The sequence below is a fragment of the Muscardinus avellanarius genome (genome assembly GCF_963383645.1).
Source record: "Muscardinus avellanarius genome assembly, chromosome: 13".
NCBI lineage: Eukaryota > Metazoa > Chordata > Mammalia > Rodentia > Gliridae > Muscardinus > Muscardinus avellanarius.
This window is the reverse complement of record NC_137799.1, coordinates 23,812,686-23,830,721: the sequence shown is the minus strand read 5'-3', so window position 1 is coordinate 23,830,721 and position 18,036 is coordinate 23,812,686. Positions and strand designations below refer to the sequence as shown.

The 18,036-nt window shown below is 45.1% G+C and overlaps 1 protein-coding gene across 1 annotated transcript in view; it reads right to left on the bottom strand.

Moving 5' to 3' along the window:
- SUSD1 (sushi domain containing 1) overlaps window positions 1-18,036 on the bottom strand; it is a gene marked incomplete at both ends in the record, with an annotated part of 127,605 nt that overhangs the window by 15,218 nt on the left and 94,351 nt on the right. Inside the window, 3 exons of the mRNA XM_080708912.1 lie at window positions 3,073-3,169; window positions 13,862-14,048; window positions 15,403-15,494. Coding sequence (XP_080565038.1) covers window positions 3,073-3,169; window positions 13,862-14,048; window positions 15,403-15,494 — 376 coding nt within the window. The remainder of the gene's footprint in view (window positions 1-3,072; window positions 3,170-13,861; window positions 14,049-15,402; window positions 15,495-18,036) is intronic.

Below are 18,036 nucleotides of genomic sequence, written 5' to 3'. Positions count from 1 at the left end.
GCACATATCGCTGCCTGCGTGCCCACCTCAAAGCTGATCTAATCAGTGATTTTTTTTTCCACGTGGACAAGTGAAGATTGATGGTACAAAGGGTTTAGCAGTCACATGGAGGCCGACTGCCCATAATAGTTAGTGGACTAAGTCTGAAAGAAGGCTCCAGACAGTCATGTGGCAACTTAAAACAGAACTCATGTGATTTACATTCCCCGCAGTGCACAGGCTGATACCAGAGTCTATGTGGAATAAATGAGAAGCCAGGAGTGCAAAGTCACCACGCGTTAACTTAGGCCGACAAGATCCCGACGCTGCCAGAAAGGCGAAGCGACAGGGGTGCCTCCTGAAACTGCGCCCTGCGTGCCGACAGAGAAACACACTGACAATCAGATATCGTTTTGCCCTGTGTTTTTACTATTATTTATCACACCAAATAGAAAACCTACCAGGGAAAGGAAGCATAAGAATAAAAACACACAGAAGAGTCTCGCCTTCCTTACACTCCTGTGCACTAAGGATCAAGTTCTTATCTTAGTAAATGTTGGAACATATGCTGCCTTTATCAGGCTTTTGGACAACTCCCTCAAACAGGGATTTGAACAACTTAATTCTTGATTCTTTGCAAATCCTTGCACATTTCTTTGGCTCTGATCAGCCCCCCCCTTAATGTTTCTTGAGTTGAACTTTTGAGTAAGGTAAAAAAAGCCTGTATCAGCACCAAAAAAAAAAAATATTGGGTAATTCATTCTTTTCTTTCTTTCTTTCTTTCTTTCTTTCTTTCTTTTTTTCTTTCTTTCTTTCTTTTTCTTTTGTGTGTGTGTGGAACTGGGGGTTGAACCTAGAGGCATTCTACCTCCAAGCTACATGCCCAGTCCTATTTTTTATTCTTTTATTTTCAAACAGGGTCTCACTAAGTTGCAGAGGGCCTAAGTAGCTGAGGCTGGCTGCAAACCAGCAATCCTCTTGTCTCAGCCTCCCGAGTTCTGGGAGTACAAGTGTGTGCCACCATGCCCAGCTTAGGGTAATTTCTAGAACTCACTACAGCCTTGTAATTCTATTTTATCACCAGGTTTGCATTTCCTGCTCCACATTCTCAATGGAGAAGCTCCTGTTCCCTAAAAGTGTGTGAATCACTAGGTGGGGGCCCTTCCGCATAGCAGGAGTTGTAGTCTGAAAGTCTCCAAACATCTACCAGGTTTCCATATATTTCAGGTATCCGCAGGGCCTTGGTTTCATGGGCTCGCTTTCAGCAAAGGGTTTTCTATCAAGGAGACAAAAGAAAGCCTTCAGGGCAATAAATAATCATTGCCATCACCAGGAAACATTTGCTGAGTCTCCCCTGCCAACAGGGAGTGCCTACAACATATTCACAATGAATTTCCTGGAGATTTGAAGACATCCCTGTGATTCATGGCTGCTGGTAAGAAAGTAAGTGTGCAGCTCTGTGCTGACAGTGATCAAGTACAAGTTCAAAGGTCACCTGCATCCATTTTTTTCCATACATTGACAACTAAGAGGCATCATCCACAGGGCATGAAGACACTTCCCATTAAACCTGATAACTAGATAAGTTGCCAGACCCCATCTGAGACCTACTGAACCAAAATCTCTCAGTGTAGAGCTGGAAATCTGTATTGCTGATTTCTAGTAATCTGTAAGCACCCCAGGTGGGTCCTGTCACCTGGCAAGGGTGGGAGACACTAGCGTCAAAGGAGCCCAGTCACAGGTCGAATCATCTGCAGAGGACAAGCGAGCTCAGGAAGGGAGACGGGAGCCAGGCCCTGCTCCACCCTGCACCCTACACCCCTGCCCACAAACAAGGTCCCCAGTAGACTCAGGCCTGGCAAGGCAGCCAGCCCTGGTGCAAACCAGGTCATACAGCCAAGGAAATCACCCCTTGCTGGTAATGAGCACTGATGACGTCAGGGAAGTGGCTACGGTGGCTTGGAAGCTGGCCATTCTGGAAGGACTTCTCCCCTCCTTTTCATGGCCACACTCCCTCCCATGACTCACATCTCCACTTCCTGTTTTGGAGGCGCTGGCTGACACAGAGCCACAAAGGTAGACTGCCATTTGGCTTTTCTTTTTGCCTTACGTAATTATTTGGCTTAAGTATCACATCTGCTCTTACAAATCCTCTCAGGCAGTGATGTGATTACTTCTGTCCTCTTTACAGCAATAGAGTTACAGTGCCTTCCAGCAACTTGTCAGGAATCGTTTATGTACTGTCCATCCCTGAAGAGTCCCTGTACTGCAACCCACACAAGAGCAGGGAAACCCTAAGTGTCACGATAAAGGGACACACAGATAATGGCTCTACGCTTTCTTTCCCATAACTTTATAATATCTGACAAGACTGAGGGTTCATTGGACCGAAGGGTCCAGACTGACATGATGCCAACAGAGGTCAGGCCATGCACTCTGTTACCTCCACCTGGTACTGAAAAAGCAAGTTGCTTCTCTCTCCAGGCCAACCTCAGTCCTCCTCTCGCAAAAACAAACTGGTTCTCTACTATGACTTTTGCAAGTGAAATGCAAATCGAACGCAGTCCTCCAAAAGAGGTAAATTAAGGCCATCCTAATTCCATCTGGAATCTCGGCAGTGGCCATCGACTCCAGTGTCTTACCCATAACTCAATACAGAAATGGAAAAAGATAATTATCCAAATGACCTTTTCAGAAACCACTGCACACGCCCCAAGATCAGCCTCATGTAGTGAGAAACATCCTGTCTCCGGTGTATGAAACGATGTTCCCGAGCTGCCTCCCCTGAAGGATGTGCTCGGTGTGGGGGTGCAAAAGACTCTGCCTGGTTGTATCTGATGCTTGACAATAACCAAAGGAATGGAGTTAATTTCTTAATCTAAGTTGCCCAGATGTTTGTGTCTGGCCTCTTAGACATCTCTCTTCACTGGAACAATGTTAGGATTAAAGGCCCAGTCTGTGCTCAAGGAAACAAGAAGCCCAGCTGCCTCCTTGCCCCAACTACCCCTACAGAAGTCTCCTCATTCAAAACAAAGTTTCCATAACACGCCCAAGGGGTCACTGGGCAACCGTGGGGAAAGCGCAGCTACTGACCTGATAGGTCCGTCTTCATTCTTGGCTCTCCTCAGTCTGAGGTGTGGGACAGGCCCTCCGTGCACTGTAAAAAATTCAACTTCTGGAGGGGGAGGCTCTGAGAAGGTTGCAAAGACAACAAAGGGTGTGATTAGAACAAGCACAAATATAAAGCAAGCGTTTCCCTGTGAAGGCCTTCAAAGCTTTAATCTAAAAAGTGATGAGCATAACCTGGCCGTGGTGGTGCACGCTTGTAATCCCAGCATTTGGGAGGCTGAGACAGGAGAATCACGGTTCGCGGACAGCCTCAGCTATGTAGTGAGGCACTTTGCAACTCAGTGAGACCCTGTTTCAAAATAAAGAATAAAAAAGCCAGGTGTGGTGGCGCACGCTTGTAATCCCCACGCTTGGGAGGCGGAGACAGGAGGATCGAGCAGGTTCGAAGCCAGCCGTGCTGGCTTAAGAGACCCTGTTTCCTAGGTCTGGGAGCGTAGCCCGGAGGTAGAAGGGCTTCCAGGAACCCCAGTACCACCAAAAATAAATAAAATTTAAAAATTAAAAAATAAAGAATAAAAAATAGGGCTGGGAGTGTAGCTCGGAGGTAGAATGCCCCTGGGTTCCATCCCCAGTACCACAAAAAAAAAAAAAAGAAAGAAAAGAAATAAAAAGTGATGAGAATATTCTGATACATCTTACAATGTAAGAGAATCATGAAAGCATTTGCTAAGTGAAATACTCAGACACAAAAGGACAAATACTGTGTGACTCCACTATTAGGAACTATCTACAATAGGCAAATTTGTAGAGAATAGTAAATTAGAGTTTGATAGAGATTGAGGAGGGTGGGCAGAGAATGGAAACTTACTACTCAATGATCAGAGTTCCTTTTGGGTTGATAAAAAAGGTTTTAGAAATAGTGGTGGCATTTGAACAATATTGTGGATGTACTTAATGTTAATAAATGTATACTTTAGCTGGGCGTGGTGGCGCACACCTGTAATCCCAGGATTTGGGAGGCTGAGACAGGAGGATCATAGGTTCACAACCAACCTCGGCAACTTAGTGAGATTTCGTTTCAAACTGAGGTTGTAGCTCAGAGGTAGAATGCCCCTGGATTCCATTCTCAATACAAAATAAATAAATTGTATACTTCAAAATGGTTAAAATGGTACGTTTTATGTGTCTATATTTTACCACAACCAAAAGAAGTGATGGGCATCTCGCACTGACAGGACAGATACAGTGGGCACTGCCATTTGTTTAGTAAGTTCTTTCTTGGTGGGTGCTAGGTTGGATTTGATTTAAGCTTCCTGTGTTGGAAGCTTGGTCCCCGGCATGGGGAGGTGAGATATGGCAGGACCTTCCAGAGGTGAAGCTTAGTGGGAGGTCCTTAGATCACTGGGGATGACACCTTCGAAAGGGATTAATGCCTCATTTCTAATCTCCCCAACAATGCTACCAAATGGAGGACATTTATGGAAGCAATCATTCTCAATCTGTGTGTGTGTGTGTGTGTGTGTGTGTGTGTGTGTGTGTGTGTTCCTACCCTGGCCCATGCGGTAGAAACTACTTTCCTCTCCTAAGCATTAAGAAATATATCCACATGACTTAGAGGGGAGAGAGAGTTTGGCTGCTGTGGCCGTGGGTCCCCACCCTTTATTTTTGTGGGATGGGGGCAGCCCAAACCCAGGGCAGGTGTTCCCATCCTCCACGCCCTAGGCAGACCTGATTCAAGCCAGGAGCACACTTGCCCTCCAGATGCAACTTCCTCGTCGGTGCGGTGGAAAGTTTACACGTAAGGGAAGTTCCAGGAAGCTTTATTTGGCCTCAGGCCCAAGTCAGTTTCACCAACAATAAAAGTGATGACTGGATCCCTATCTTACTCTTGCATGTATTTTTCAATTTTCCTAAACTCACTGGTGGAGCAAGTATGGTTATTACCTTCTAAGACCTTAGCTTCAGATGAAGACACTGACTCATGGAGAGACGGAGTGACTTGCCCACGCGTATACCCAATGTACTGGAGCCAGGATTTGAACCTGGTCTCTCATGTATACCTTTCTCCTTCATCTTCCGGGTCTCATAAGTGTTTGACTCCACCAAATTGATCAAGCGGGTTTTGTCATCATTGAGTGAATTAATGAAACCCACCTGTGTGGGGTGGGGGGGTTACTGGAGTATTCTATCTCTGAGCTATACTCCCAAACCTTTTTTTTTTTTTTTTTTTTTTTTGGTGGTACTGGGGTGGAACCCAGGGGCTTTCTACCTCCAGGATATACTCCCAGACCTATTTTATATTTTATTTGGAAACAGGGTCTCACTAAGTTACTGAGCCTGAACTTGAACTAGTGGTCCTCCTGTCTCAGTCTCCCAAGTACTGGGATGACAGGTGTGCACTATCACATCCAGCAAAATCTACTTTTGTGTGTGTGTGTGTGGTACTGGGGATGGAACCCAGGGACGTTCTACCTCCAAGCTATACCCCCCAGCCCTACTTTTTATTCTTTATTTTGAAACAGGGTCTCACTGAGTTGCAAAGGGCCTCACTAAGTAGCTGAGGCTGGGCGCAAACCTGCAATCCTCCTGTCTCAGCCTCCCAAATGCTGGAATTACAAGCATGCACCACCACGCCCAACTCAAAATCCACTTTTAATATACTGGATCTGCAGAGACTTTATAAATATCAGCTCCGGGAAAAGAAGCCCTTGGCCACAATCACTGTGAGGTCAGAGGTCTACCCAGTGTAGCTCACATCAGAGAGACTTGACTACAGTTAAGATTCAGAAATTTGCCGGGCGTGGTGGCACACGCTTGTAATCCCTGCGCTTGGGAGACAGACAGAGACAGGAGGATCGCGCAGGTTCGAAGCCAGCCGCGCTGGCTGAAGAGACCCTGTTTCCAAATAAAAATATATAAAAAAAATAGGTCTGGGAGTGTAGCCCAGAGGTAGAAGGGCTTCCAGGAACCCCAGTACCACCAAAAAAAAAAAAAAAAAAGGCAGAAATTTAGTGTACTACCACTGTAATTCAGTGGATAAGACAAAGAGCCCTGGGTTCATATTTTGGTGCTACCATTTATGCCTTCAGCTGCCTCAGCTATAAAATAGGAATCAAAATAATATCTACATCATAGGCCAGTTGAAGAAATTAATGAAGTCATTAATAATATTTAAGAATTATAGTTATGAGTCAGTATACATGGAGAGACTAGAACAGAGACTGTAATGCAGTGGCCCTTGGTGCACATGGCTCACACCTGCCGGGAGCCAACGCTGGGCTTGAACTGCGCCTCTGCTGATTCACCAAGTCATCGCAGCAGCACCTGGGGCAACCGTCTCTAGTTGATCAAGAAGGACATCAAGCCCCAGGCAGGCGGAATCACACCACTGTGTGTGGGTGAGCCAAGCATGACACTCAGGACTCAGGGCCACTGGACTCCACAGATGGTGGGACTCACTGCCATCTCAGGACAGTGATTTTATTCATGGTCTGAGAGTCAATGACAGGCTAGAAGTAAAAACCTAGAACCACAAATTCCGGAAGAACGAGGGCCCCTGCCCTTCCTGGCCTGAGATCAGAAGGGACAGAGGTTGAGAGACCACGGGGCAGCAAAGGCCATGGATCTTCTCGCTGATGTTAAAGGGGGCTTGGGAATGACGCCAGAGGGACAGGCTCAGCTCATCCCAGCTCTGGCACACAGGGCGCTGCGACTGAGCCAGGACTATAATAGAGTCAGGGGTCTCCCGCGGGACGAGGGACAGAAATATGAGCCAGAAGGAGAGGCGCTGGCCCTCAATCAGGGCTGCGGAGGGCTCTGTGGAGTGAACACGGGGCTGAAAGAACTCAAGCCTGGAGAAGACCAAGGAAGCTGGAAACCCGCAACCCCCAAACTCTGAGAAGATGGGACACCTCATGCCTGAGACTCTTTTGTTCCACCTGGCCATCTTTTCATTATTGTATACTTTATTTGTGACTTGTATTGATGCACTGAAATTATGCATCATACTGAGGTGTAGGTGACAGGAATGCACGTGCACACAACGCACGGAGCACACGACTCCCTCCAGGCCCCGCCCCCCTCTTCACACACTGTACACCTTATTTGTTCATTTTGTGCTCAGGGTCCCTTGTTCCATGGGGAACAGTACCCCCCCCCCAAATCTGGTTCTTTCTGGGCTGTCATTCTTCTTTTTTTTCTCTTCTTCTTTTTTGGTGGTACTGAGGGTGGAACCCAGGGGTTTTCTACCTCCAGGCTATACTCCCAGACCTATTTTATACTTTATTTGGAAACAGAGTCTCACTAAATTGCTGAGAGCCTCACTAAGTAGCTGAGGCTGGCTTCGAACCTGCGCGATCCTCCTGTCTCCGCCTCCCAAGCGCGGGGATTACAAGCGTGCGCCACCAAGCCTGGCTCAAGATGGCTTTTTATTAAACTTCCAGCACCTCTCCAAACACATCATACAACTCAAGTCATGAAAACGGAAATACCAAAAGAAATGGCAGCTGCAGCCACTGCCTCAGCTATCACAAGGCCAGGCAGGTCTTCTCTATCAGTAAAGCTATGGGGCTTGACCGCCCAGGGGGAAGGAACATTTTATCTTCATCGTTATATTTCCCCAACCCCAGCATTTTGCACAGGTCTTTGTACATCAACTATCAATAAATATTTGCTGAATTAAATTGTTAAATCTCCATGTGACTTCCTTCCCATACACAAACACACTCCCAACACACCCACAGAAACACTAGCGGTTAGGCTTCTGATCTAAGGGAAACTTTCTAAACACATTTTATAAAAGCTGAAGTTCATACAAGAAAATGACAGTCAGTGCATCTCCCTCTGAGGCGGACCATCCCGTCTCAGTGGGGATGGAACGCCATTCAGATCGGAATCTGAATTCTGCAGAGAGAGGAGCAGACAGACCCCAGCCCTGCACAGCCATTCATTCCCTTGGCATCTTGAGACTGCAAAGCAGTTGGGAGATCTCTGGGAAAGGAAGAAGTAGAGAAGTATGGCAGGTCTTCTGTGCCCCTCCTGGCCTGATCCCAGCTTAGGTCTCCAGATGTTGACGAGCCTATATCCCCATGAAAGACTTTGAAAGGAAAATAACTGAGGGTCAGTGCCCTCCCCCACCCCCTCCCAGACCTCTGCTGCAGCTTCTCTCAGAAGCCAGAGGGACTCCCAGAGACAACCGTAATATCCTGGAACCAGCCGCAGGAGATGGGGTTCTCGCTGAAGACAGCAGTTCAGGATGCTCAGATGCTTGGTGGATAGCCAGCCATGGAAAGGAAGCCTACAGCAGAAGAAACCAAGAGAATTGTCCAGCCAAGCACACCCAGGGGTCACAGAGGAGGCGGCAGAGGCAGGAGCAGGGAGAGCAAGGCAGTCCTGGCTGGACTTCTCTCTGATTAAATGACAGTCTGATCGTGCGTGGGGCACACCTGCGTGTTCCTAACCACCTACAAGAGTACTCTCTCTTTTTCTTGTTAGGGATGCAATTAGAGGTGGGCCGTTTTCCATGTAAATCACAGCCTGGGTGCTGACAGTAGACACGGGAAGGAAGGATTTCCTTTCCACATTTATTCTGTGTCTTCCTCCAGCATGCTGGGCTCCATGGTACACGTTTGGCCTCAGGTGGTCACCCAGCTGGTTTACCTCCACATTTCCACAAGCCTTTGCTTTTGTTTTCTCCCTCCTCCCCCGTCCCTACCCCGAAAGCACATCGCTTTTTCCTCTCTGATTTCCTGTTTGTCCATGTAAAAGAAATGTTCGCCTACGAGTGTTTAGACTCGGCAAGAATATAGCCTAGCTAATTGTGAAAGCTCTTCTGGTTCTTTGGGGTCAACTTTAAGCACAGAAGTTTGTTTTTTCTCCACATCCTTCTGAAGAGGGACCTGAATCGTGAGACTATTCCGAAGAATTTGGCTCTACAGCCATCGAAGGCAGCAAGTTGGCCACCAGCCAGAAACAGGAGGACAGAGCCTCCACCTCCCACCCCCTTGCCCGCACCCTCTTCCCGGCTCTCACCAAAACACTTGCCTCTGTCCCTCAACATTCCTAGAACTTTCACTCTCCTCTGAGGTCAGCAATATATTTAAAGCAGTTGTTTTCATCCTGTTCGCAACAGTAAGATTTAGTTTTAGTGAAGACACTCAGAAGGGGAATTCCACTCACTCTTCTTCTGGGAAATCATATGCTGCGTTTCCTTGACCCAAATCCTTAGCCAAATATTTCTGGTAAAAATTCGGAAGTTGACAATTTTATTGAAACAAAGCCACACACATGTTAGGTAAGCAGGAGTATCTCTTCACATCAACACATGGGATTCTCTTTTTCTCCCTCCCCCTCTTATGAAATGTGGTGGCTTTTATTTTAAACTATTTATTAAATTCCTAACACCTTGAATTTTCATACTTTTTAAAATTTTTGAATTCCCTAAAGTAGGCTGAAGTTAGGAAAGACAGTCCCCATCTCAATGAACATGAGCAGCTCCACAGTGCCCCCTGGTGGCCATGAGGACAGACACACGGAGCTTGAGAGAGCTATATTTAACCTACAAAACAAGGTAAAAATAACTGTCTCATCACAATGAAACCCCTTACTCAGAAAGTATGCAATGCTAATTCAAATAATAAATGCAAATCCAGGCGTGGTGGTGCATGCCTTTAAAACTCAATAATTGGGAGGATCTCAAGTTCGTGGCCAGCCTCAGCAACTTAGCAAGACTCTGTTTCAAAAAAATTAATAATAAGCCCGGCGTGGTGGCACACACTTGTAATCCCCGCGCTCGGGAGGCGGAGACAGGAGGATCACGCAGGTTCGGAGCCAGCCGCACTGGCGTAAGAGACCCTGTTTCCAAATTTTAAAAAAAGTATAAAATAGGTCTGGGAGTGTAGCCCAGAGGTAGAAGGGCTTCCAGGAACTCCAGTACCACCAAAAAATAAATAAATTTTTTAAAAAATTAATAATAATACAGTGGGGCTGATGATGTATCTCAGAGACAGAATTCCCCTGGGTTCAATCTCAGTACCTAAAAAAAAAAATTAATCCACCCCAAATATGACAAGGACCAAAGAGGAGACTAAATAGCTATCTCATTTTAGTAAGTCACTATGGGAAGGAATAGCCAAATTGAACACTATTTATCTCTTGCTGAGATGTAGCTCAGTGGTGAAAATGCTTGCCTTGCATGCATAAGGCCCTCGGTTCAATCCCCAATACCAAAAAATAAAAATGGGAAAAAATATTAAGAGTACTATTAAAAGCAGTATTAAATATTAAGAATATTCAATACTATTTTCTCTCTAGCTCAAAATGTGATGAATTCTTTTTGGTATAAAGTTTTACTAACTAACCAGTCATCTCCTCAATAGCAGTACCACCCATCCAATACTCACTGAACCATTATCCCCACAAATTAATTTATTAGGCTACATATCTGTATTGTATATGCTGAGGGTTCTATATAGAAACATAGACAAAAATCTTTGGCTTCAGAGAACTCCTATTTTGATAGAAAAAAAACAATTAAGTCAAGAAAAATTGTTCAGAAAACAGGTTCTCTGAAAAAATTCAAGCAAGGAAAGTATATAGAAAGTAGTAGGGTGGAGATTGAGGATATTTTTGAAAGGATGGTCAAGGGGTCCTCTCTAAGGATGCTGTCGTTTGAATGTGTCCCCCAAATTTTGTGTGCTGGACACTTAATCCTGGAGTCACATATCAATGACAGCTGAGAGGCAGGACCTATGGAAGGCACTTGGTAGAGCCCTCCTGAATGGCTCCTGGATTAATGGGTTATATAGGGAGTGGCTTTGAGTAAAAGTATCCTGTTATAGTTTGATATAAAATGTCCCAAAAGTGCTCATTTATTGATCTTCAGGGCTGGTATCATGGAGTCATGAGGGTTGTAATCCCAGCAGGAATAAATTCATTGCAATGGATTTGCCTGGGTGGTACCCAGTAGGCCAGGAGTGTGTGGCTATAAAAGGTGGTCCCTGCAGCTGGGGTGCAGCCTGGGAATTATATATGGCTCCTCCTCCCCTGCTCTCTCTTGCACAGCCCTGTACTCTCTCTCTCTCTGCCCCCGTCACCTTGTCCTGAGATCTACAATCCCCAACCTCACATGGACTGAATCTGAAATCATAAAAAAAAAAATGAACCTCCTTTCCTCTAAGTTGTGTGGTCAAGTCTTTAAGGCTGCAAGAGTGCTGATGGATACACAGACTCTGGTACCACCGCTCTGCCTGGACACGAGAAGCTGTCAATCACATCACACCCTCACCAGAGCTGAGCAGATGCTAGCACCCTGCTCTGGAACCCCACACCATGAGCTAAAAACCCTCTGTTCTTTATAAGTTATCCAGCCTGTGGCATTATGTTTTAGCAACAGAAAATGAACTAAGGCAAAGGTGATGGCATTTGAGCAGATACCCCAAATGATTGTGTTCCAGAAAAAGTTCAAATGAAAACACTTAACAGCCTGGGTGCAGGAACATGTCTGGCCCGTTTAAGGAATAACGAGAAGGCCAGGGGTAGGGCTAGTGCTTAACAGGAAGAGGGGTGAACTAAGGAGGCAGTGGGGGGCTGGATTACATGTTCTGTATGAAGCAGCATGGATTCTAGACTGAAACTCACGGGAGAGTTCTGAGCTGGCGCTGACAAGTCCTTGTACTCGTTTTTAAAAGAGCACTCTAGCTGCCAAGCCATTTTTTTTTAAGTTACAGTAAAGACACAGGCTGAGGTCTGGGGTGGAGGGTCACAGGCACGAATGAGAGCCAGCCGACAGAAAGCTGCACAGGAGTCCAAACACGCTGCTCAGATCAGGAGTCGTGGCAAAGGCCAAAGGTGAGGATAACTAGTGGAATTCAGAATATACTCCAACAGTAAGCCCACAGACCTTGTTTTGGATTTGAAATCTGGAAGGGACATAGAATCAATTATGATTTCTTTTATTTATTTATTTATTTATCTACTTATCTATTTTTATTTTGGCCTGAGCAGTTAGTTTGGTGCATACCAATAACTGATATACAGAAGCTTAGGTAGAAAATAGATTTGGGGACAGAGCATGGTGGCGCACACCTAAAATCCCAGTACCTGGGGACTGAGATAGAAGGATGGCAGATTTGAGAACAGCCTCAGCAAGTAGTGAGACTCTTATCAACCTAGTGAGACCCTACTTCAAAATAAAAATAAAATAGGACTGGAAGTGTAGCTCAAATGTAGGATGCCTCTAGATTCAATCCCCAGTACCATGAAAGGGAGGATGGGAGGGAGGGAAGAGGAAAGAAGGAAGGGGGCAAAGGGGTAAGACTTGGGGTTAAGGAAAGCAGAGAGAAGTCAACATTTCTGTTTGATTTCCTACTAAATGCTCAGTAGGTCTGTGTAGAAGATGGACATATGAATCTGGATCCTGGAGGGGAGGTTGAGACTAGAAAACATATTTCAAAATCCTCAGTATATTAACAGCTACAGTCATGAGACCAGTGGAGGTCACCTCGGTAGAAGTAGTAGATAATGAAGAAAAAGGGGCTGAAGAGGGATCAATAGAAGTAGACGGACCTATCAAAGACGAATGAGAAGGTGAAGCCAGGAAGGTAGAAGGAACCAAGACCAAGGAGTGCCAAATGCTGCAGAGAAAAGCAGGTAAGACTAATTGCCCATTGGATTTGATGTGATGAGGTTGAATGGAGACCCTTTCTGTAAAGCGATAAAACAAGTGCCTCCCAAATGGGATGTGCAAAAGGACCACAGGAGGTAAGGACTGGAACCTACAGAGCAGGTAATTCTTTCACAGAGTTTGAATAGAAAGGGAGGCTGAGTGCCGGGCGTGGTGGTGCACGCTTGTAATCCCCACGCTTGGGAGGTGGAGACAGGAGGATCACGCATGTTCGAAGCCAGCTGTGCTAGTTTAAGAGACCCTGTTTCCAAATAAAAAAGTATAAAAATAGGTCTGGGAGTGTAGTCCGGAGGTAGAAGGGTTTCCAGGAACCCCAGTACCAGAAAAGAAACAGAGGCTGAGAAAAGGCAAAGTAGCCAGAGGGGGACATGGGCTCATAGAAAGTCTGTTGATTTTTTTCTCTTTCTCATGAATAAGGGTGGAAGGCATGTGCTTGGCGGTGCTGGGGGTCATTCTATACTGGGAGGAGAGCTGACAGGCAGGAAGGGGATGCAGTCCAAGGCACGAGCTGAGGAGCCACCGCTTCAGACCGGAGCCAGGACCGGAAGGAAGGCAAGATACATGGGACACAGGTGGGAATGGAGATGGGAGTCCTCACCTGATTACTTCTAATTTTCACTTCAACAAGAAGCCTATATTCAGCTGGGTGTGGTGGTGCACGCCTGTACTCCCAGTACTTGGGAGGCTGAGACAGGACAGGAGCCTCAGCAAGTAGTGAGACTCTCGTGAACCTAGGGACACTGTTTCAAAAATAAATGAAAAATAGGGCTGGGGTGTAATTCAGAGGTAGAATGCCCCTGGGTTCAATGCCCAGTACTACACACACACACACACACACACACACACACACACACCCCATTCTGGTCACAGTTACAAGCCCCCCGCTGCCTATTTCCAATCCCAAGTCTCCTCTCTCTCTCTCTCTCTCTCTCTCTCTCTCTCTCTCTCTCTCTCTCTCTCTCTCTCTCTTTGTCTCTCTCTGTCTCTCTGTCTGTCTGTCTCTGTCTCTGTCTCTCTGTCTCTAGCAGTTCATTGAGTAATGACAGAAAGCAGCAGTGTTCCTCTTTATCCAGGTCTATCAATGGCTCTGTGGTGGGTTTATTAATCCAGACACTGTTAGTCAAAATTTACCTGTTATCTGGGTTGTCAAGGAGATGACCACAGGAAGTTCTGAAGACAAAGCCCAGAGGCTGACATTGTAGCTGGTACCTGGACGCAGGTCCAAGCACACCTCCGGAGCTTGGCTGCTGGTAGTGGTATTAAAGATCATTTCCTGAGCAAATTCCTTCTGATACCATCTCTGGCCCCAAATGTGAATCTGTGAACATAAAAAAGTTCATGGAGTGAATTGCTGGCTTGGAAGGCTATCATGCCTCCATACCTGGCCTTCAGTGTATTTGATTGTGGTGTGGTGTGTGTGTGTGTGTGTGTGTGTGTGTGTGTGTGTGTTTTACTGGGGATTGCACCCAGTAGTGTTCTACCTCTGAGCTATACCCCCAGCCCTTTTTTATTTTTTATTTTGAAGCATGGTCTCACTAAGTTGCTGAGGACCTCACTTAGATGCTCAGATCTGCGATCCTCCTGTCTCAGCCTCCCATCTACTAGGATTACAGGCATGCACTACCATGCCTGAATGATACCTATCCTTTTTGTATGAGTTTCCTTGCCCTCTTTCTCTCTCAACTATAAGGGTTCTTCAAAAAGTAAAACAGTAAGCAAATAGTAAAGCTGCAATACTTTGTATATAATGTGATTACAATATTATGTGGATAATAACTATATTTTTATAGGCCCCCAACACTGACTCGCTCCTCTCCTGTTCTTACATATACAGTGTGCACACCCAACATGGAGGTCTGTTTGCAAAACCACAGATGCGCAGCCAAAGATCATTTTCCTAGAAAGAAAATGAAGAATCGAGCTAAGCAGAACCTGAATTAGGATACGCCTAGCCAGTCTGTTTTTCTCTTTTTCCCAACCTTTTCAGCTGACCCCAGACTTTCTGGAGAAATCTCAGCACCTGGGCTAAGAGATACCCTTTTCTCCCTAGGTAATTTCTTCTACAAGCAGTTCGCCTCCTGGTCTGTCCCTTCCTTACAACCACATCTAACTTAAAAGTTCTCCTGGATTCTCCCACCACTCTTAGACCCTGCATGGAGGTACTGGTGTGAACCGAGACAAGATTATTTTCAGGTATACAAAGATATGCACAGCTTTCTCATCTCTCCTTAAGGTTTCTGCCTTCAAATATGCAGTACAAGCCAGGTGTGGTGATGTGTGCCTTTTTCCAGTCCTTGGGAGGCTGAGACAGGAGGACCATTGGCTTGAAGCCAATTTCAGCAATTTACCAAAGCTCTAAGCAATCTAGCAAGATCTTGTTTTCAAATAAAAAAAACAAAATAGGGCTAGTGATGTAGCTTGGAGGTAGAATGCCCCTGGGTTCCATCCCCAGCAACACACACACACACACACACACACACACACACACACACACACATCTATTATTTAGCAATCTGCAGTCCAGTGCCATTTTCTTGCTTCTTACTGCAATTGTCGTGGCAAATCTATTGAAAAAGGGCAGCTATAAAAGTAGCTTTTAGGTTTGAAAATCTTTTCTAAGCCTCCCACGCAAGGCCAACATCTATAAGTAAAGTAACTTTTCAGGAACTTACTAAATACATCTCTTCTATTTCGGCCATCTTCACACTCTTCCATCTCAAGCAGGTTTCGTTAAATACTGAAATGTTACTGATGATCTGTCTTACTGCAGTGGGAAAGAACGAGAAATCAATTTGCACCTTGCAGACAAATGCTAACTTGTAACTGCACTGTTTCCCAGGGGTAAGCATCTGCGGAGGACAGAGTCGGCAGCATTTTAATTTAGAAATTAGTGGTAGGAGTCTCCAAGATCCCTGCCTTTTAGTTAGATAGATCGATCAGTCCTGACGAAAGACATGAGATCCAAAGGTACACAATCAAAGAGCTTTCTTAAAAATTAAGCCTACTCACTCCAAACTCCTTTGATTCACTAAGCTTAAGTTACAACTCCTTGTCCTGGACTTTGGACATCCTCATGTATATATACAGCTAAGTATCTGTTTGAAATCCTGAGTTGAGAGGAACAACTCAGCAGAAAGTTGCTCCTTGAGGTACTAAAAACTGATACCTCAAGCAGCCAGCCTTTACGTAACAAGAAGAGGGGTCTCCTCCGGCGTGGGCTCCCACACATCCTACAAATCAGTGAAGGATTGCTTGGGCTCCACTCAGCTTCGTGGTGGTCAATCTACAGGTTAATCCAGATCTGGTGTCATATATGGTAGAAGCATACCCTTCAAGGTTATTTATTTATTTATTTATTTATTTATTTATTTTGATGGTACTGGGGGTAGAACTCAGGGACTTTCTACTTCCAGGCTATACTCCCAGACCCATTTTATATTTTATTTGGAAATAGGGTCTCACAAAGTTTCTGAGAGCCTTACTCAGTAGCTGAGGCTAGCTTTAAACCTATGTGATACTCTTGTCTCAGCCTTCCAAGTGCCACCACACCCGGCTCCTTCAAGGTTTTTTAAACAAAGCATTCTTATTCCAAACTCTGATATCAAAGGTTACTTCCTTGAACAATGATTTCCGGAAATAATATAGCAGACTTACTAAGAAGTCTTGTAGGAACACCATGATGACTCATGATTAATAAACGTAACACCCAAACCACCTGAAAGAAAGTCCCATGGGAGACAAGGCTGTGTTGAGTAAACCCCCTAGCCTGACATGTTTCCACAAATGAGGCTGAGTTGGTGGACATGACCCCTCTCTATGGATTGAGCAGCTCTGCACAGAGAAAACTCATTCCACAGGTCATGATGCTACTGTGAATGTTGCAAGATGGAGCAGGGTGCAGCCCCACTGCCTGGTATAGAAGGTGGCTATAGAGGTTCTAAGTGGCGATCTAAGGGACCCCATGCTTCCAAAACATTCAAAGTACAAATAATTTTAAGCCGGGTACAAATAATTTTAAGCGCACGCTTGTAATCCTACTGCTTAGGAGACTGAGACAGGAGGATCACACAGGTTTGAAGCCAGCCTCAGCTAGTGAGGCTCTCAGCAACTTAGTGAGACCCTGTTTCCAAATAAAGTATAAAACAGGACTGGGAGTATAGCCCATAGGTAGAAAAGCCTCTGGGCTTCACCCCCAGTACCATAAAAAAAACAAATAATTTTAATATTATTAATAATATTCTTACCAATACTATTTAAACAGTTCCAGAACACACCAGAAGCAAAAAGTTTCCCAGTTCATTCAGTATGACTAGATAATCCACACAATGCCCAAGGTGTACCAGGACAGCACAACCCATCACTGAACACACTATATCAAAGCCACTTGTTAACATACGAACAAAAGCTCTGTATGAAACATGAGCAAATCGAAGTCGTACATCAAAGAACGCTACACCATGACTGAGGAAGCCTTATTCCTAGGATACAAAGAGGGTTGCTACTGGAAAAGCTATTACCAGGTTAGAAGAGAGAAACCATGTGGTTACGTTTATAATCACAATGGCTAATACATGTAATATACATTTCTGACTTAAAATCTTAGTTGACTAGGGCATAATTTGACAGAAACTCCTTAATTTAATAATGTTTATATTTTGTACAGTTAAGAACAATATACAAGGCCAGCCGTGGTGGCACATGCTTGTAATCCCCACGCTTGGGAGGCAGAGACAGGGGGATCGCGCAGGTTCAAAGCCAGCCACGCTGGCTTGAGAGACCCTGTTTCCAAATAAAAATATAAAAAAAAATAGGTCTGGGAGTGTAGCCTGGAGGTAGAAGGGTTTCCAGGGACCCCAGTACCACCAAAAAAAAAAAAAAACAAAAAAAACAAATATACAGATGCCTTATCTTGGAGCTATGACTTAGCGTTTGTGAGGACTCATTTTCTACATCGTTGGACTCCAGAGAGTTTAGAAACACAGGTGAGAAAAGAAGGAGTTACAAATACCAAAAAGAAAGAGACAAATGATGTAAGTCCCAGTGTGTCTAAGAGAAGCAACTGGGAAGCAATGTTTAAAAACACTAGAAAAACAAATACCTCATAATAGGAGTTTAACAAAGTACACCCTAAAACAAGAATATACCAAAATAAGGGGCTGGGGTGTGGCTCAATGGTAGAAGCTTGCCAGCGTGTGTGGGGTCCTCGGTTCCAGCTCCAGCACTAAAAAAACTATATGTGTGTGTGTGTGTGTGTGTGTTCTACATATCTACAAAAGCAAGTAGGGCAGTATGAATAAAGACACCTC